Here is a 19385-nt window from a genome sequence, read left to right on the forward strand (position 1 = left end):
AAAGGTGCTCTCCTTGTATAGAAGGAAAAGAGCAAAACCCCCATTGTTGTTACTGTCTGCTACCTGGCTCTCTGTGGAAAGGATTTTTACATTCACCATGCAAAATCTCATAGCCTTAAATGTCGGATGCCCTTTTGATGGAGAAACAATCCCAACAGGACTGCTAGAACTGGTAGGTTCTTTGAAATATGGATGCCATTTCATAGAAGGTAAAAACAGCACATGATGAAACTGATGTTTTTCAAAATGGCAAAAATGTAGGGTTGGAAACAGGTTGTAAAATGTAACACAGAACATACATGCAGAAATTTACTAAAGTATGGGTACAATATCTGTAAAATGGCTATATTCCTACTAAAATGTTGCTTCTATAAAAAGGAAATACATCTGCTTTTAGAAAAGCAGAAAAGGAACTTCTTTCATTTGTAATTGTTAACACTGTTCTCAAAACCTGCTTCTGTGGGGAATAAAGTACCTTATTTCCAAAGGTATCTTCTTTTTTGAAAAAAATAAGGCAGTAACAACAAACCAGTTCTAAAGTCTGAAACAGCAAATATTTTTAAACATCTCCCATTCATTTCTAGACCTAATCTACTTCTCCTTACACTAAAGAATCAGGATAGAACAAGTTCCCAGAACTCCTGATGAGCTGCAAGTAAAGGGAGTATATTGACAGAGATTGTAAAACCTGCTCCACAGCATTATGTATGCGGAAGAATTTAGAAAGGCAATGACAAATAACCTCAGGGCTATTTTTCTAAACTTGGAGAACCAGATGCGAAATGGAAACTGGACCTGAATACATACTTTATAAGGCTGAAAGTCATTTGAAAGCATTTTAATTAAAAAAAAAAAAAATAAATCTGAGCATATATCTTACTTCAGTGCAAATCAGGTGGTACCTGAGACCCACTAACTGTAATAAGAACATCAAAAGCAGGTAGACTGTAGACATGGCACACCCCTATCACCTGATGAGTGCCAGGCCCAGCATCTGTTTATGAGTTGTATTTATTTTTAGAAATTAGTCTCAACATGTGTAACAGCTAGTTTTCAGAAACCAATAGTAAGTTCACAGCTGATAAAAGACACTGGAACCAGTTTTAAGTGGTATTGCCCTTAAACAAAATAAATTTCCCTTTAGTTTTTATTACTAATGAGCATACATAGTTCTGGTCAGATATCAAATTTTAAAAGTATGTCTTTTCTAAGAATAATGTATTATTGATGTATAATTTAGGTCTGATTTTAAGAGTTATGGGCAGCAAAACAACCTTGCACTTCAATCCCCTTGCGTCACTGGACTTGGGCTTCCTGTGAAAACGATGATTTTCTGTAATTCTGATCTCTTAAAGAACGAATCCTTTGATATCAGTATATGAAATCTAACAGTTTCCTCACAGACAATAAAATACAGTAAAATTAGGCACCACATGGAGAGTAGTTTAACTCTAAGCTATTCAGAACTCTGAATTCTAAGAAGGTACATTAAAAAGAAAAGAATAGGTGCAATACCTAAAAATCCAGAACAAAATGGTCCTTTTCTTGTTCTGTTTAAAACACAAATCAAGATACTTGAATCAAGTGTTTCATGTACTGAAGGCTGAATCTACTGTATCAAAAGTGTATCACTACTGATACATTTTGGTGGGTACTTCACCATGAACCTTCTTTATGTATCTAATATGAGCTCTGGGGAATGCTGTGATACAAATCTTTCCAAACCAAAAGACCTAAAAGTCTAAATTGTTTGGGTCAGTTGCACTGGCAAGTGCCAGTACAGAGCAGTTACTCACTTAACTAATATGCATGAGTACTATTTTCCTCACTTCATCCTATAGCAAACAGCATATTCTCCAGACAAACAAAATGAATTGCCATTGAGAAGCCACTGAAAAGATTTAATTTATCTCAATAGATGCTAAGACTGGCATGAGGGGCACCAGTAAAGTTCTGAACAGAAAATCCCTCCTTGGGCTGGAGATTTTCAGGCTGATCAGGAGAGGGAAGGATGATCCCATAGTCAAACACAGAAACCTTGTAGTGGAACTCTCTGAGGCAAAAATGCTTTGTCCACATGTAGATCTTTGGAAGCAGAAATTAATTTGCTACATGTCATGTAATTTTTATTATTTCTGCTCAGTCTTTGAACTGGCACAAAGCAAGTAGGTAGGTTTATGGTAGGTAGGAGTTGGAAATGAGACCCAACAACCTGATTCCCAAACTATCTACTTGAACAGCTTCAGAGAGATGCTGTAACACAGGGAAAAGCATTCATCTCTCCAGTAAGCAATGATGTAACATTTTCACATGACATATTTAGTCATGATTTAGTGAAATGTACGGTTATTGAACACACTTCAGAACTGTTTGACACTTGCACATGTGGGATTAGTCCATGCTGGGGAACTTCCTCCTTGTAGTAGTATTTGTGTCTGGTACAAACTGCTGCAGCCAAGTGATCTCCATTAATGTATAAAGAGAATTCTTCCTGCAAAGATGCAAATAATAAAATAACAACTCAATTAAAATAATAAAATGTCCACATTACTCTTACAAATAAACTTCAAAATTATTTTGACAATAAGAGTATTTTGAGGTCCTTACACTAACTTATAAATAAAGATACATGTACATTAATGTTTCAAACTCCAATGCCTGAACTAGCACACAATCACTGTAAGAAGCAGAGGCACTTGGAACCCGAACACTTAAGTGTAAGTGATTTAAAAACCTCTTCTACATGTGCCTCTGTGTAACTAATAGGATTGCAATACGCAATTGAGCTGTGGAGCGGGGTAACAATCATTTTACTTGCAGAGATACTGATGGGACAATAGCTCCAAGTAAGTGACAGATCATGCTAAATTTGCCTTAAGTATATAAAATCATAATAATTAAATATAATATTTTTTTTTAAAGTTGTTTCTTTAACATAGGCTATTTTGAGGAATTTTAACTGAGAACATGATCAATGTGTTTGGTTTCATCATTAGTGTCATTGGAGTTGACAAACTCCAAAAGTTTGATAATGGTATGTTTCTGGGAAGAACATTTTGTCTATTATTTTAACTATAAACTAACGTATCTGTGATTTTCAGAAACTTTAGTTAGCAGAAAACTTTAGTTAACTGTGTATTTCAAATAGCAAGAAAGATGAATGTCTACTTTAAGTTCAAAATGTAACTATCTTAAGAGGCAGAAAGGATGAGGTGCTTAAGGGAAACAGAGCAGTCAGCAACAGCAATCTGAAAGGAGAAACATTGGAAGACTTGTGAAGGAAGGTGAAGTGGAAAAAGAAAAGAAACATAAATTTAAAATGACAGAAAAATATTAAGTAGTTGATTGCCAACTCAGCAGGATTTAAATCAGACCAGGTAGTCAAAAGGTCAGGCAGGAGACCATGGCATTTGTTACACGCCCTCCAGAAGCTGAAGTAGCTTGGAGACAATTTTGTTAGTGTACTGCAGGAAAAGCATTGATCTCCCAGGGGGACTTAATTTCATCTTTCTAGAATCTGAAGGGAGTCTACAAGAAAGATGGAAAGTGACTATTTACAAGGGCATATAGTGACAGGGACAAGGGGGAATGGCTTCAAGCTGAAAGAGAGTAGGTTTAAATAAGATATAAGGAAGAAATTCTTTACTGTGGGGGTGGTGAGGCACTGAAAAAGATCGCTGAGAAATGCTGTAGATGCCCCATCCATGGAAATGATCATGGCCAGGTTGGATGGGGCTTTGAGCAACCTGGTTTAGTGGAGAATGTCTCTGTTCATAGCAGGAACGGTAGAACTACATCATCTTTCGTGCTCCTTCCAACCCAAACATTCTACAATTCTACCCAAGGAAATACACAGATGCTTGGAAAGCACATGCAAGGGAGACACAGGGAGCAAGAGCTCTTGATGTGGAGATAGGTGAGCTCTTGCCTATTCTTCCTTGCAAGGCTGATGTATGGAGCTATTATCCATTTACTGTGTGCTATGTGGTGTTGATGAATACTGTAGTGATGGTGGAAACAGGAAGCACACAGAGAAGGGCAAGCACTTACAGCTGGGCCTATATGGCACAATAGGCTGCCCTTCACCAGTTATCAGCAGAATCTGCACTGGGGATGATGCCAAGTGCCCCAAGCCCCACAGAAGTGATTATTCTCCTGTACTCAGCACTGGTGATGCTGTACTTCAAGTCCTGTGTCCGGGTTCTGGGTCCTTCAATTCAGGACAGACACTGAGGTGCTGGAGCAAGCCCAGAGATAGGCATGAGGAGCAGCTGAGGGAGCTGGGGGTGTTCAGCCTGGAGAAGGCTCAGGGGAGACCTTATCACTCTCTTCAACTCCCTGAAAGAACGGCACAGGCAGGTGTGGGTTGTCTCTTCTCCCAGGCAACCAACGATAGGAGAAGAGGACATTGTTTCAAGCCGCACCAGCGAATGTTCAGGACAGACATCAGGAGGAATTTCTTTACAGAAGGGGTGACCAGACATTGGAATGGGCTGTCCGTGGAGATGGTGGCATCACTGTCCCTGGAGGCATGTAAGGAAAGCCTGGATGTGGCACTGAGTACCATGGTCTAGTCGACATGGTGTTGTTCAGTCACAGGTTGCACTCGATGATCTCGAGTCTTTTCCAACCTAATTGTTTCTGTCATTCTGTGAAGGCAGGCTCGGGAAGCCGCTTGGCACTGCCTCAGCCTCTCACACGACTCACTAAACCGGGACGGCCGGGACGGTCGCGCAGCTGAACATCCCCAGATTTACTGGGCAGCTTCCCCGGGGGCCTGTGCAGTGCCGGCCGAGCCAGAGCGCGACACTCCCCCGCACCGGGCTCCGAGCGCCCGCGCCCCGCCGAGCTCGGGCCCAGGGGCCTCCCCCGCGCCGCCACACCCACAGGGGGCGCTGGGGCGCACGGCCGGGCCGCGGAGCGGGCCCGGGGCGCGCGGACCGCTGCCGCTGCTGCCGGCCCCCCGCCGCCAGGGCGCCGCAGATGGCGCCGGCACCGCGGGGCGGGGCGGGGGCAGCGGGGAGCGCCGCTGGGTCTTCTCCCCGCTAGCCCCGCCCCTGGGCCCGGCGCTTCCGCCGCCGCCGCCGGCGCGGAGGGGGCGGGTTGCCCGCGGCGCTGGGCGCTCCCCACGCCTCCCTTTCCGGGCGGCGGCGCGCGCAGGCGCGGGGGAGGCGCGCAGGCGCGCGGCCGCGTGGGCGGGCGGCGGGGGGAAGGTGCGAGCAGCCGCCCGCGCGCGGCCGCCGGCGGCGCGTGTGTCCCGTGTGTGCCCCCCCTCCGCCGCCGCCGCACTGCCGCCTGCCCCCGGCCCCGCCGCCGGATGCGGATGATCCGCGGCGCTAAAAGATGGAGGGGATGACGCTGAGCGAGGCGGAGCAGCGCTACTACTGCGACCTCTTCTCCTACTGCGACACTGAGAGTACCAAGAAGGTGGCGTCCAACGGGCGCGTCCTGGAGCTCTTCCGCGCCGCGCAGCTGCCCAACGACGTGGTCATGCAGGTACGGCCGCCGCCGCGGCGCCCCCGGGGGTCGGCGGGCCTGGGCACCGCCCCGTCGTGCCGAAATGGCCCCGGCCCGGCCCTGCCCTTCCCCTCCGCCCGGCCCGCGCCCCCTGCCCGCCCCGCAGCCCTTGGGCGGGGGCGTCCCGCCGGCGGGGACTCGGGGATCACAGAATCTTTGGGGCTGGAGGGGACCTGTGGAGATCATCGCGTCCGACCCCCTGCCGAGGCAGGGTCACCTAGAGCAGGTGACACAGGAACGCGTCCAGGTGGGGTTTGAGTGTCTCCAGAGAGAGGGACGCCGGGACCTCCCTGGGCAGCGGGTTCAGTGCTCCGCTGTCCTCGGTGTAAGGAGGCTCTGCCTCGTGTAGAGGTGAAACTTACTGTGATTTAGTTTATGTCCATTGCTCCTCATGCTGTCGCTGGGCACCACTGGAAAGAGCCTGGCACCATCCCCTTTGAGATATTTATGTGCATTAATGAGATCCTTTCTCAGTCTTCTCTAGACTAAACAGGCCTCGCTCCGTCAGTCTATCCTGATAAGAGAGCTCCAGACCCTGATCACCTTTGTGTCTCTCCACTGACTCCCTGTGTTAGCTCCTTGTCATTCTCGTACCGAGGAGCCCAGGACTGGACACAGTAGGATGGAGCTGTTGTCTGACCACCTGAGCCCCTCCGGCTGCAAGGGAAGGGCAGGGGACACAGCAAGTTGTGCACCCTGTGCCAGCTCCCTCTCCCCTTATGCACCTCCGAATGCAGGGCTGGGAAGGGGCTGGTGATGTCTCTGCTGGCAGCGTCCAGCAACTGGTAGGAAAATATCCTGTGCCAACAGAGGCCATCCACAGTGTGAGAACTGTAGAGTGTAAAACTGAGGGTGAGTGAGATTGTCCCCATGATCTGCTGATGAAGAACAGCATAGAAGGAAATTGGTTTTATGTCATTGGGAGCTACTGACACTGGTCCACTTTACCTAAGCTATGCAGTCGTTTTTGGACATCGCTTGCTGGCAGGTATTAACTTACCTGTAGTCAGCCAAATGTTTCTAATAACAAAAAATGTGGTGTTAAGACTGCTGCGGGCCCATACTTGCAGTATGTATGTGCACAGTTTTAGCGCTTCCTTGGCCAGGTTATGTCTAAGACTTGTGGCAGTATTGCAGAGCTACCTGCATAGGAAAGGGCAAGTCTGCTTTGGTGTGCATATGTGATTATTTGAGGAACGTATTCCCAGTGAACCATTCTTATGAACAGCTATTTGTAATAATTTGCTGCTCTTGCAGTTCCCTCTGTCATTGTTCAGTGCTTTAAAGTTTACATAGTCTTTTAAGCTGCTGTGGGTAAAGCTGTATTTAGAAAGCCATGCCGCCTTTTATGCGGTTTCATCCTCAGCCCAGTGAGATAAGCAGCCCTTTTAACAAAGTATTAAACTTACTGTTGCTAGAAACGCAAATTGCAGGATACTGAAATTCAGTGCCAGGAAAACACTTACTGACTAGGGGTTACTGTTGGTGTGTTTTGGGCCTCCCAGCTTGGTTAGTTGAAATGAGTTTAAGACACAATCAAGTGGAAGAGGGTTGAATAAGAAATGGTTCTTCCTGGTAAAACCAGTAATCTCTTATTTGATGACTTGCTAGACTGGACTTAATGGTTAGGAGAGTCTGCATGCTCAGTATTATGACTGAGGTTTCTCAAGGGCCACCCATGCCTGCTTTTTGTGTGTGGCCAGCCAGTTTCAGAAAAATCATCCCAGGGAAAGTGAATATTTACATCTTTGCTATATGTAGAAATTTCTTTTACATAAAACTTGCCTGAATCAGTGTATCGTACGCTAGTATTAGAGACTTTATTTTATGCAGGAATTTAGTGCAAGAACTTGGAAAGACCTGGAATTCTAAAAACAACTGTCCACAGATTATATCCTTATCTTTTGCAGAGAAGGTCAGATATTTTACTGCAAAGTAGAATGCATCTGAAGAAGAGAGACTACTCAGGCGTCATTCCATGGGTCCTAAATAAATTAACTCAAGAAGCAGACCTGGCTTATCACTCTAGTGATCTCAAGGAGAACCTTGCAGTTAAAATGGCAAACAAGATATTAGATTGCCTGAGGAATGAGACTGTAAATAGTACAAAGAAAGTTGAAATGCCCTTAGCAGTTTGACCCATTATAAGTATCTTGTGCAGTCACAGTTGGTCACCTCTAAAGTACCTCGTAGTTTGAAAGTAATTTAGTTGTCTAGTTATTTTACATTCTTCTTAAGGTATGGCTCTACACCATGTTAACACAGGCATGAATATATTGCATTGGGGTTCTTCAAAGGGAAGTTGCATTTGATGCTTTGAAAGCTGAGACTATGTAACTTAAATCTCAAGATGAAATAGCTTAAGAAATAAAGAAACCCTGTGAAGGAGGTGGAATTTTCTTTTGACTATATGGGTGCTGTGTTTTTACCTGTTCATTTGAAGCACCTGATGCTTGTGGGGAAATGAGCTTGATTCAGTTACCCAATCCTTACATAATCCTGGAATGCAAGTGTAGTACTGGTCACATGAATGCTAAGTACTTTTGTAGGTGTGCAAAACATAGCGTAAAATGGTCGCTCTTCAAGCTCAAGGGGACCAAGTAGTCCTGAGGAACTACTTTGTAGTTTTTCCTTTTCAATGCTACAGGTTGGTAGGTACCTTTGAATAGTTCAGAACTGATTCCATTAGAAATGAAAATGTCTGACAGTTGCATTTTTAGACTCATAACTTGTTTTACTTGCAAATCTGTTGTATAAAGGGTGGATATATTTGCAGCCTTTTTTGCAGAGTTGCATCCTTGTGAGAGATCTGTCTCACAGGAGCAAATGTGTCTCATTGTTCCTAATCAATTTAATTTCTCCCTCTGAGGGACACTGTCAGCTGCCTGTTTAGTGGGGATAAATGAACATATAGAAGACTGAAACAGTTATGGGTGTTGTATGCTGAGCTACAGCATCCTGGAAAAGAAAAGCTACATGTCTATTTTGTACACATCTGCAAAAGGACAGCTTTATTATCAGAATAAAATACCATACCAAAGATGCGTGTGTCAGAACACCAGTCTCTGTTAACCCACATTTCTTCTTTTTTATGCACGTCCCTGAAATGAGCATTAAGGTAGAAGACTTGCATAAAAGAGCGAACAATAGTACATGCGTTGGGGTAAGAAGTCCAGCTACTTCACAACAGTTATGAGTCTTTAGATCACTCTCAGGGTGTGGTTTCACATTGCAGCTGACAAAAATCTAATGGTGAGTTGGCACTGAAGAAGGTGCTCCTGTCTTCCCTCAGCTTTGTGTTCCTTCTTGCAAAGACACTTCTGCCTGTCCAGTGCTGTTGTGGCCAGAAAATTAATCGCAGCTTTTTGTTGGTTATAACTCTGTATCAAGTGACAGTGGGGTTGAATGAATGTCAGTGCTAGCACAAGAAAGGAGGCAGGAAAACTCTTTGGCAGAGGGGAAGTAGAGAACTTTCTTTGTTCTAGAGCAATTGGATATTTTAGTTGTGACCTGGCTTGGGGTTTGTTAACTTAAAGCACTGGAAGATAGAGCTGCCTCTGGCTTTCCTTTGAACAGACAGTGAGCTGGTCCAGGGAGCTTGTTCAGCCAAAAGTTAGAAGGTTGTGTCAGATGTAGTTTTCACTTGCCTCATCTTGTGTCTCAGTTGCATGTGCATTAGTGTTTGTGTGTGCAAGCAGCATGACACAACACAAGTGATCCTGAGGAGCTGTCATCCACCATATTTATGCACTTCAGGAGCTTCCTTTTGCTGGAGTTGCAGCCTGGTCCTGTGGGCTGGATGTTAGCTGGGATTCATTATGTGCCTTGATACAAAAGAAACGTAGTTGCCTGTTCTGGAGTGGCTGCACAGAGGAGCGTGCTTAGGGAAATTGGCTTCAAAGGCATGTTTCACATCTGACCTAAAATGCTCATGTATGTATGCTAATAAAGTCAGTTTTTGGTTGCTGCAGTGGTGGGGAAATTGCTTGTAAAAGCTACAGTTGGCCAGAAAATGTGTTGTGAAATTAATTACTTGTGTATGGAATGAATATAGGAACTGTTCCATTTGATTAGTAGAATTCTTACTTAGGTGAGTTAATCACAGAATGTTTTCTGAATTTGTGCTCTTGATTATGAATCACAGAAACATCACCAGACAAGAAGCAAGTCAGTGGTGCATATGATACTCATCTGAAATTAATGAGTCAGAGCATCTTGCTTTAAAATACATCATTACTATATAACTACAAATGTGTGAGTATTCACGTATATCTTCTCTAAAATGAATGAACTGTTGTCTTCAGTGCTGGCATTGTACAGCAATGTTACCTAACTTCTAATTTAGTGTTAGAAAGTCTTTGACAGATGAATCACACAGTTATGCCCAGTTACTTCAATTACAGTAAGCTTCCATTAGTCCAGTAAAAACCTAGTGTAAAGCTATTTTTGGCTCTTGTTAGCCACTTTCAAGCTTTTTGTTCATTTTTTAAGGAGTCTTTATGGACAGATTAGTTTTGCTTCTTCTTGTTTCATTGATAGGAAAAAATACACTCTGGTTGTCTACCTCAACTCTCCGAGTTTGCTGTAAGAAAGTGCATACCCATGATGCAGCTGCTTCATTGAGAAGTCCATACTCTGAGATGCAGGCATGTGCTCCTTCTGTTCTTGGGGTGGCAGTTTTTGGCAGACAGAGGGAGCAGAAGATGCAGTGGTGGTTTTCTCAAATGCCAGAGCTCATTTGCTGACAAGCAGCACAATTATGAATGGAATAACAATCCATAGGCAGAACATGACAAAATGAAATTGCAGGTTCTTGATTTAAAATGTTGGCTCCTTTGTTGGAAAATGGCTGTAGAGAGAAAAGGATCTAAGAAAATAACAGCTTGCTTGCAATTATTGTGTTGTTGCAGTTACTGTTTCAGTGAATTTTCCTACAGAAAGACTACCTGTTTGTCATGTCAGTAGGGTCTACTGAATGCCAACTTTGAATGGAAGCTGAGCCAGGGTATGCTTAGGATTGCCTGTTTGGTAGAGACATGCAGAGGACTCAAACTCATTCTGGATAATTTGCTGAATTTATTATTCTTTCAGAGCTGATGGGGTAAGATAAGAAATCAGAATTCCTTATACACGGCAAATTTCATGCCTTCCTTTCAGTCATAGGAATTCAGAGTCTATTTAAAATAATAGCACTTTTAGGTCTTATAAAATGTATGCCATGTAAAAAGCTTTCTTCTCTAATACTGACCTTGTTACTAGTCTGTAACAAGTTGAAATGAAAAAAATCACTTTATTTTATCCAACTCATATGTTTTGTTTACTTGATTTTTTTTTGTTATTTTAAATCTTATATTAAAATGTCACTTAGAAAAGATATAAAATTTGTTTAGACTTCTTTTGAGGCAATATTCACAACAGATATTCATTATCAAGGTATTCTTCCAGTGTAGATACCTCTAACTATAGCAATTTTCTTACTAATCTATAGTATGTTTTTAGCCTGAGTACCATAAAATGGATGAATCTGTAGACTTAGGAATATAATGTTACCTAATTTACATATAATTTTACGTGTTTATATATTTTCATATAGAATATGTTTGCACACATATATTATACTGTATCCCAGTCCTCATTTAGTAAACAAGAGTTGTTAAAAACCTAAGTGCCTGGATCTGCAGTTAAAAATATCTGATTTGTGAATCACCTATTTTTTCCTTTCAAAGTCACTGTAATAGATTATTCTTCTTTCAGCTGAGCAGTAGGTTAGCTTTGATTCCCTGTATTGATGAAATACATAAGAGTGTACTTTCTGTTAGTGCCAGGAATGGCTTTTAATCTGCTGTTTATCCTGTGAATTATGCTTTGAGTTTCTGCAGAATTCTGGTAAAAATGTTTATTTAAACATTACTGGTGTTACTTTCACAGAGACTGTAGTGGGCTGAAAATGAATTTATTTTTACAGTTAATTAGTTGGCGTGGTCTCATGTCTCAGCAGCATTTAGGAAGAGAACAGTCCTTGTTTTTTGAAACAAAAGGTAGGAAGTTATGTCAAAACTTTAGGACTTTAGATTAAGTCTATTAGACTTATATTTGTTTTTAGTGGAATTCTTGGTGTAATTGGTTTTGAGCTTTTGAAATTGATATTCATACTGTACAGTCACTTATGTAGTAAATAATTCGTTCATAATTCTGTATGCCAACACAGCACTCAGATAATTTCAAGTATCACAGCTCAGCTTAGTTTGAGAACAGTTTATTCTTTTCTTTTTAAACATGCTGTCAGATGACAGCAGGGGTGATTAATATCCTTTCTGACATAACTGGATAGAATTCTAGAATCAGAAATATCAGGGCCTTTGGCAAATGTAGCTGTCTTAGAATCAAGTTGGCTGTATGAAATTATGGATTGTAAATTTGATCTTTTACCGGTAACAGCAGTTTTTTCATGTTAGAAGTTTTAAGTACTTGACTGACTGTGAAAAATGGTAAACAGGCCTTCGTCTTAGTCTAATCTTCAGTAAATGTTACTGCAGATACTGTGAAATTACAGGACTTTGCTGGCAGTCTATGTGACTTTTCAATTTTTTTGACTAGCTCTCAAAATATTAGTCCTTGCAGACAAGTTTCCTACCTATTTGATCATAAATATTTTCTGGTTTAGGTTAGTCCTTCTTGTAGAATTCCTAGATGTCAGATTGGAATTCTGCTGTTCTTTTAAATTAGTTTGAAGACAGAAGTGAGTGTGGGAAAAATATGTTGACTATCAGATTTCTCACTGGAGTTCCAATAATGATTAATGTAAGAGTATATTTCCCTCTTACTCTCTTTCCTTTGGCATTTCTGTTGACCATAAGGATATTCTTCAGCCAGCAATGTCATTCTTTCTAAATTAATGTACCAAGTTAGTGATTGTGTTCATGACTTGCTTGTTTTTCCACCTGGGGTTAGTGTCTGAAAAGTTAAATTATCCCTACACTTGTTATACAAAAAATACAGCATAACTTAGGCATGTCTGACTATGTATAGGAACTGTGCTTTGAGAGGTTAAAAGACTTGGAAAAGATGTCAGTCTGACCTGAATTTCTGGAATGATTGACTTCTGACGTCTAAAATGCTTCTGAAGTATGGTAACAGAGCAGTGAGTAGGCTCAGTTTTGAACATATCTTTCAACTTCAGTAATCCCAGAAAAGGATGACCAGGACTGAGCTGTGTAAAATTTAGCATTAGGTGCTGACATACTCCTGTTGCAGACTAGTAGTTGGGAATTTTGTAGAAAGGTCTGTTGTTATTGTTACAAGAGTGTAACAATTAGTTTTTCTGATTTGAAGCATCTTAAAAGAAATTAAGACCTAATGTTAACAGTGGAGTCTCCAGTGCAACTCTGTAATTAGGCAGTTTTTAGAATTTTAACCAAGGTTTGTTTAAACTTTGATAGACACATCGTTAAGGCTTCTTGACCTCAGTGGGAGAAATAGAGCAGTGCAAAGCTAAGTAACTAATTAACAGTGCTCAGAGAAAAAAGAGGCTGGGATGGGAAAGGAGTGTAAAGTAATTAACACAGTAGCTTCAGGTAAACTTACATGGATGTGCTCAGGAATAACAGAAACAGACCAGAACAGTCCTATTTGTCCAGGCCACAATATGACCACTAAATCTGGGACCAGCGAATGCCTTAATCTTTGTTTTACATTAGCAAAAGAACCAGAAGCTTGTGCTCATTTGGGGTTTTTCTCTGTTAGTATTGTTCTGGCATAATAATGGAAGGTGATGTGTGGGGGAAATGTTAAAACTGGAGAAGCAAGAAAATAATTATTAGCAAAGAACATAAATCACTGGAATACTTCAATTATAGAGAAGGTCTGAAAAGAATGAAAATGTCTGTATAAATGCTCCTCTCTTCAGCTTTTAGTATTATGGAAAAAATATTCAACTGAATGCTGCATGATAGGAGTATCCACAGTTAGAATATATGTGAAGTATCTCTCCAGTGCTTGCTGAAACTAGATGCTTTCTTGATAATTATGTGCGAGTAATTCCATTCATTTGTTTATGCTAAGGAAGATAAATTATGTTTTGAAGATCGGTAGAGGTTCAGAAGTTATTTACTCATGTAAACTTCAACCATACGAACAAGCAAACAAAAGTTTGCTTGCTTAAAGTTAGGGCAAACTTGGTTAGTCTTCATAAGTATTCAGTTGGACTTTCAGATATTGCAAGAATAAGACCAAGTGCCTCAAAAGATTGCAGACGAACAATGTAATTCTGTGTGTGCCAGCTGGGGCTTGTTTGCCATTTCTGCTTCAGCCTTTGCTTGTCAAAAACATAAACTGCAAACCTAAAGACCAAGTTCCAGCTATCTGATGTTGACCAGTGAGAGATAGATGCTATAAGATTCATTGCATTTGTTCATAAAAACTTGTACTTTTTTATTGTAAATAAAGCCTGTGAGTGAATAACTTCTGAAGCTCTGAGGTGTTTGTTGGTTGTACAGTAGACAGATTCAGTTTAATAAAAGAGAAAATAACTAACACAGTAACTTTTTATTGGCTTACTGAGTGGAGTAATCACATTGTGTGACCAGACAGATAAGCAGCAGTTATTGCTCAGGAATGGGGAACTGCAGCTGAGAGCAGAGGAGGGAGGAGCTATTTAGGTTAAGCACTAATGTAGAATTACATCGTAAGAGAAGACAGGTATGGGGAGTATCTCACTTTAAAAGAGCCTCTATGCATCAAAAATGAGAAATGGTTCTTGTAGTTCCCCAGGCTGTCTTTTGCTTTCAGATTTTTTTTTTAATTTCCAGTTCTTCTGGGTACTTTATTACCATTTCTGCTTGTGAAGTGTCTTTCTCATGAGCACCAACTGTGCCAAAGAAAAAGCAGTAGAGAAAGTCTTAATACAAGCAAAGAGCAACTCTGCCTTGAAGTCTACCAGGTGTGACTTCTTACTTGGGAGGATGGTAGTTGCTTTCTAAGTGAATGTTCATCTGGCTATCTGTATTTTCCTTTGTTGGTGCTACTGAACATACAGAAGGGTGTAGAATTCTTTATTCTGCCCTGTTTTTGAGGGTGTATGACAACATTTTCTTTGAGTTGTAGTCAAGTAGGACAGTCAATTACTATAGATATTTGGAAAAATGGATCCTCTAAGTCAGGGTCAGTTGCACGTAGGGTGCATCTACCTTATCTTTGTGGATTGATGAGTGGTGGTGGTTGCCATGTACTACCAAATCACAAGAGAATTACTGACCTCTGGAGAGCCATAGAGCTCTGCATGAGAGACTCTGCAAGTCAGATTCATGTGAAGAGATTGTAACAGCTTTTGCAGAAGCTGTTAGTAAGACCACAAATTTTGATTGCAAATGGAAAAATCAAAAAAGCTACTACTGCATTAGGAAGTGTCTTTAATAAATGAAGCTAATGCACTGGGAATCTACATGCTACCAGGAACAACAAGAGGTGTTGCAGACAACTTTTGGGAATGGGTCAAGTTCAGCAATTACCTAAATATAACTGTTTCAAAAAGCACCACCAATAATAAAAGTTCTGTGAGGTTTTTGTGTGTGTGTGGTGTTCAGCATATTCACTTGTTAAGAATTTATCTGTCATAAATCAGAGTTTTAAATTTCCGTTGATTTTCACTACTTTTCTATTAGCAAAGTGAAAGCATGACTCCAAATCTGACAACCTGTACTCAGGGAGTGGGCATGCTTGTAAAACAGATCCCAAAGTACAGGGGCAGAATAATTCCTCTGAGCCTTAAAGTACTGGGTCATTTTTTGAACAGCTAATTATTTCTGATGTGATTAATTCTGAAATTTCATTTAACTGAAACAGATGTATGTTTGACCCTGGAATGACCTGTAGAATGGGAAATCTTAGTTCTGAGTATCTATAGAGAATTAATTGTCCAAGTAGATGAGTAGCTTTTTCTTCCCGATGGCATTTTCTTCCACTGTATATCTGTGCGGTGTGAAAATCAAGGGCAGAGGAGTATTAGGAGAAGCTCAGACAGTAAGAGACTCGAAATAGTTCACTGCCAGAGAGCGTGTGTTGGCTTGGAAGTCCTCCAGCACTATTGGTTTTATTTCTTTCAAAGCCTGTGTTCTGAAGCCAGGTTCGTGGAATCGGCTGAGATGTATCTTCATGGAACAATCAGTAAAACCTTACTATTTGTTATGCAACAGAGAACAGCAATGCCCTAAATATACTCTGTGCCTTGGAATTCTTAGTATCAACTGATTAACTATATTTACTACAATGCCTAAGTACCTAACAAGATAAATGTACATATTAGAGGTAATTTTACACTTGCTGTTCAGCAGCACGTGAACATTTTCTGCTTCACAGTGACTGAATATTAAATACAGCAGTATTCATTATCCTTCATAGATGCATTTTGCAATTGATCTTTGGATAGGTGTAAGACTGTTGAAATGTTTGCAATGTGTTGAAACGTAGAATTCAGAGCAATACTTGGACTGTTTCTTTTAGTGGCATTCTTTTTTTATGTCTGCGATTGTTTTTTTATTTGCATCCACCTTGTGCCAAGCTTTGTGGAGCCCCGTGAAGAACTGGGTCAGAGACTTGACTTGGTTAAAAATAACTCATCAAAAGATAGATCTTTGTCAGTTCTCTGTCTTGTTCCTGTTGCACAGTGCAACAGCTGTTGCATCTGTGAAGCTACCTGTAAAGGGATATCTTTGAAGAGGATTTAAAAATTCTAACTAATATTAGCAGACTAATCAGTATTCCTTTGTCCAGTTGACAATAGGTGAGAGACTGTAGTTGAAAAACTGTGCCAGGCTGTGGTCAGTGATTAGGGAGGTAGATTGAGATAAATGAAGTGACAGGAATTGATCTAACAGCAGTTGCAGAGTAATGTGATTAGAAGATAACGAATTGGGATGACAGAAACTATTCAAGCTAGGAAAAAAATGAGTGAAGGAGATTTTCATAGTTCTTCAGTGTGTAGGGATGGTCAGGGGTTTTTTCCACTACAATAGCAATGATGAGGAAGCATTTTTTCAGAATCACAAATCCCTGAATTACATTAGAGATGTGGCTAATTTTTGTTCAGCTGAGGTGAGTGGAGTACGTGACTTCAGGACAGCATCATTGTATGACAGTGTGTTCTAGAAACCAGTTTGAGGTTGTATTCCAATAAACTATTAAGTTGGAAAACATTCTGTCATGTGTTTTCAGTTTGAAAACTCATCAATGAACTACTGTGTATGGGATACAGAAATAACATTGTTGATATGGTGCATTTTTAAATTTTAAATTGTGAATTAAAATCAGTCCACAATCAGTTACATTTTTATTAATTACAAAACTGAAGCAAAATATGTTTACTTTTTAATCTTTTTTGTATCTTGACTAAACAGCTTTTTCAAAATGTAATGCTTGTTTTTCATTTGAAGGCTGTTAATATGCACAGTAAAACTCAAAATAATTTTCTAAATATTGAAGCACAAGTATATTCATATGGTTTGATTTAACTCAAGTTTGTATCAAATATATATTGTATAATGAATATGAGAACTTGTTTTGTATTTCTGGTGCATGGTTTACATGGAATTGTTCATGGTCATTGTTAAATTTAAACATAAGAGAAAACTTTGTTGCTGTAAAGGTGATCACTTAAAGAGGTTTTCTAGAGAGGTTGTTGAATTTCCCTACTTGGAGATAAATACTCAAAATCCCAACTGGACACAGTCCAAAGCAACCTGCTGAGCCTGCTTTGAGCAGGGGGAGTGGAGCAAATGATCTCCAGAGGACCTTTGCAAGTTCAGTTATTGTGTGATTCTGTGCAGGGTTTCTTTGTGTTTAACAATTTTCATGTTTATATTCTTGGTGTAAGACTTCTTTTTTAATCAACAATGTCCTAGTTTGGATGAGATGATACAAAAGGTCCTCCTCTAAGTTTGTTCACTCCCCCTCCCATGAGCACCAGCATGTCTGCTTTTGCTTCCAGCCTGCTAAAGTTGTCTTCAGGTCTTGCTTCTTGCCACCCTCTGGTATGTATGGAACAGTAGGTACTTAAGTAACTCTCTCCAAGCAGATGAAATATTTTTGTCTTTACTGTGTAGGTGGCGTGTATGTTGCTTCATTTATTGTTTTAGCATTGAAGTCATCCCTGTTTAAATACTGTTTTACTTCTGCATGAATAATATTTACAGATAATGGGCTTCATTTGCCTTGTAGAAGAACCTGGGGGCAGGGAGACTGTGATATTCTGGAAGACACTCCCAGAGAGATTTCATGAGTTCTGGGAAGTGTGTTTCACTGCATTTGATAGAGAAATTATTTATTCCACTTCACCTGGCATTTGTAAAGGTGCACAGACCTCTTGAAGGTAAAACGTATTATTTGAAACCTGTAAGGGTTCTAGAAGGTATCTGCTTGAAACAGTGCCCTTTGACAGCATACCGCTTCCCAGCCATGTCTGGTCTCTGCCAACTCCTGGTATTTCTGATGCTGTTGTTACATATTTGTGGTATCATGATTGAGCATGCAATTTAGTAATTCACAGCTACTGCACAGAGGTGTGGTTTTGTGAGTTTTTTGTTTGGGGTTTTTTTTGTGTGTGTTTTTTATCGAGGGCTTTCAACAATTCTGGAGCTTTACTGAGTTGTTTGCCTTACTCTAGTAAATTGCAGTAGTATGACCTCAGGTTCTTCATCTCTAAGGAGACTAAAACAATTGTGAAGCATTTTGTCTTGAAGATGGCTCTGCATTCCTTGAAGAGTTTAGGGAAATTCCTTATCCTCTCTCTTCTTAAGCAGATGAAAGGCCTAAATCTCAGAGAAGCAGTTATTTGATAATTTTTTCTTATTATTCCCCCATTCAGTATAACTTATTACCTGTTTCTTGTTTAAATCCTGCTTCAGGGAATTTCCAGGTGCATTGTTTTGAGTATGTTTGGGCATGATGTCACTCAGCAGAGGAGTTTCCATTAGGTGCTTGCATCTAATGATTTTACTCAACCTTCAGTCATGTTTCTAATTAGGTTATATTCTGTATTTGAAACAGAGGACTCCTTTAGCTAGCTGTGAGTGGATTTGACGCCTCTCGTTCAGCAGCAGCAGAGCATTCTTTTTTGAGGGGGGATGGGTGGGGAGGACTGGGTGGTTTTTGCTTTGGTTTTTTTTTTGTATCCTTAGCTTTTTGCTTTTCTTGATACTTATATCTGGTGTATTTCTATATATTTACTTCGAATCTATGCTTGCCTTTCCTTTCTCATACTTATCTGTCACAGTAGCTTAGTTATTAATTCAGTTTTTAACTGAAGTTTTTTTGTTCTCTGGCAGTACTGACAACAAAAGGTAGTTTGTAGTTCAGCCGTGACTTTGAAATTGCACAAAGCCATTACTTCCTAATGATTCCATAAGCTCAAAATGCCTCTATCAAAATGCTTCTTTTCATAAGACTCATGAGAGTCTGGTTAACTCATCTCTTGGTGCTAGGCCACTAAATCCATAAGCTTTTTCTACTTTGCCTGTAGTCAAGTATGTTGATGTTCCATCAGTCTGCCGGCATGCAGTGCTTTAAAGAAGAATTGCTTTTGCTATCACACTGGTTTTGATTCCTAGCTGTCTCTTGAATCTCCACTCCTTTAGCTCTGCTAGATTTTAAAACTCAGGATAATTATTTTTGGCATTAGGTTGAGTAAAGGTTTAGATGTCAATGGCTCAGTTTTTATTTGAATTGTCATCTGTCACTGACATTTACACTGTGACTTCTTTCCTGGTGGAGCTTTCTGTAGTCCAACCAACCAGTTGAAATTAGTGTGTGATCCCCTGACTTCTCTCCAGACATCATGCTGCAGAAATACTACAGTGGGAAAATGCATATAACATAGG

General features: G+C 40.6%; 1 protein-coding gene across 5 annotated transcripts in view; it reads left to right on the forward strand.

Annotated features, from left to right (window-relative positions):
- The first annotated feature begins 5187 nt into the window (after positions 1-5187).
- Positions 5188-19385, forward strand: part of REPS1 (RALBP1 associated Eps domain containing 1) — a 61677-nt gene continuing 47479 nt past the window's right edge. For all 5 annotated transcript variants that reach the window (XM_084203161.1, XM_084203165.1, XM_084203162.1 and 2 more), the window contains exon 1: positions 5188-5496. In XM_084203161.1, coding sequence (XP_084059287.1) covers positions 5344-5496 — 153 coding nt within the window. In that variant the 5' untranslated portion in view covers positions 5188-5343. The remainder of the gene's footprint in view (positions 5497-19385) is intronic.

This window comes from Fringilla coelebs (genome assembly GCF_963513975.1).
Source record: "Fringilla coelebs genome assembly, chromosome: 3".
Lineage (NCBI taxonomy): Eukaryota > Metazoa > Chordata > Aves > Passeriformes > Fringillidae > Fringilla > Fringilla coelebs.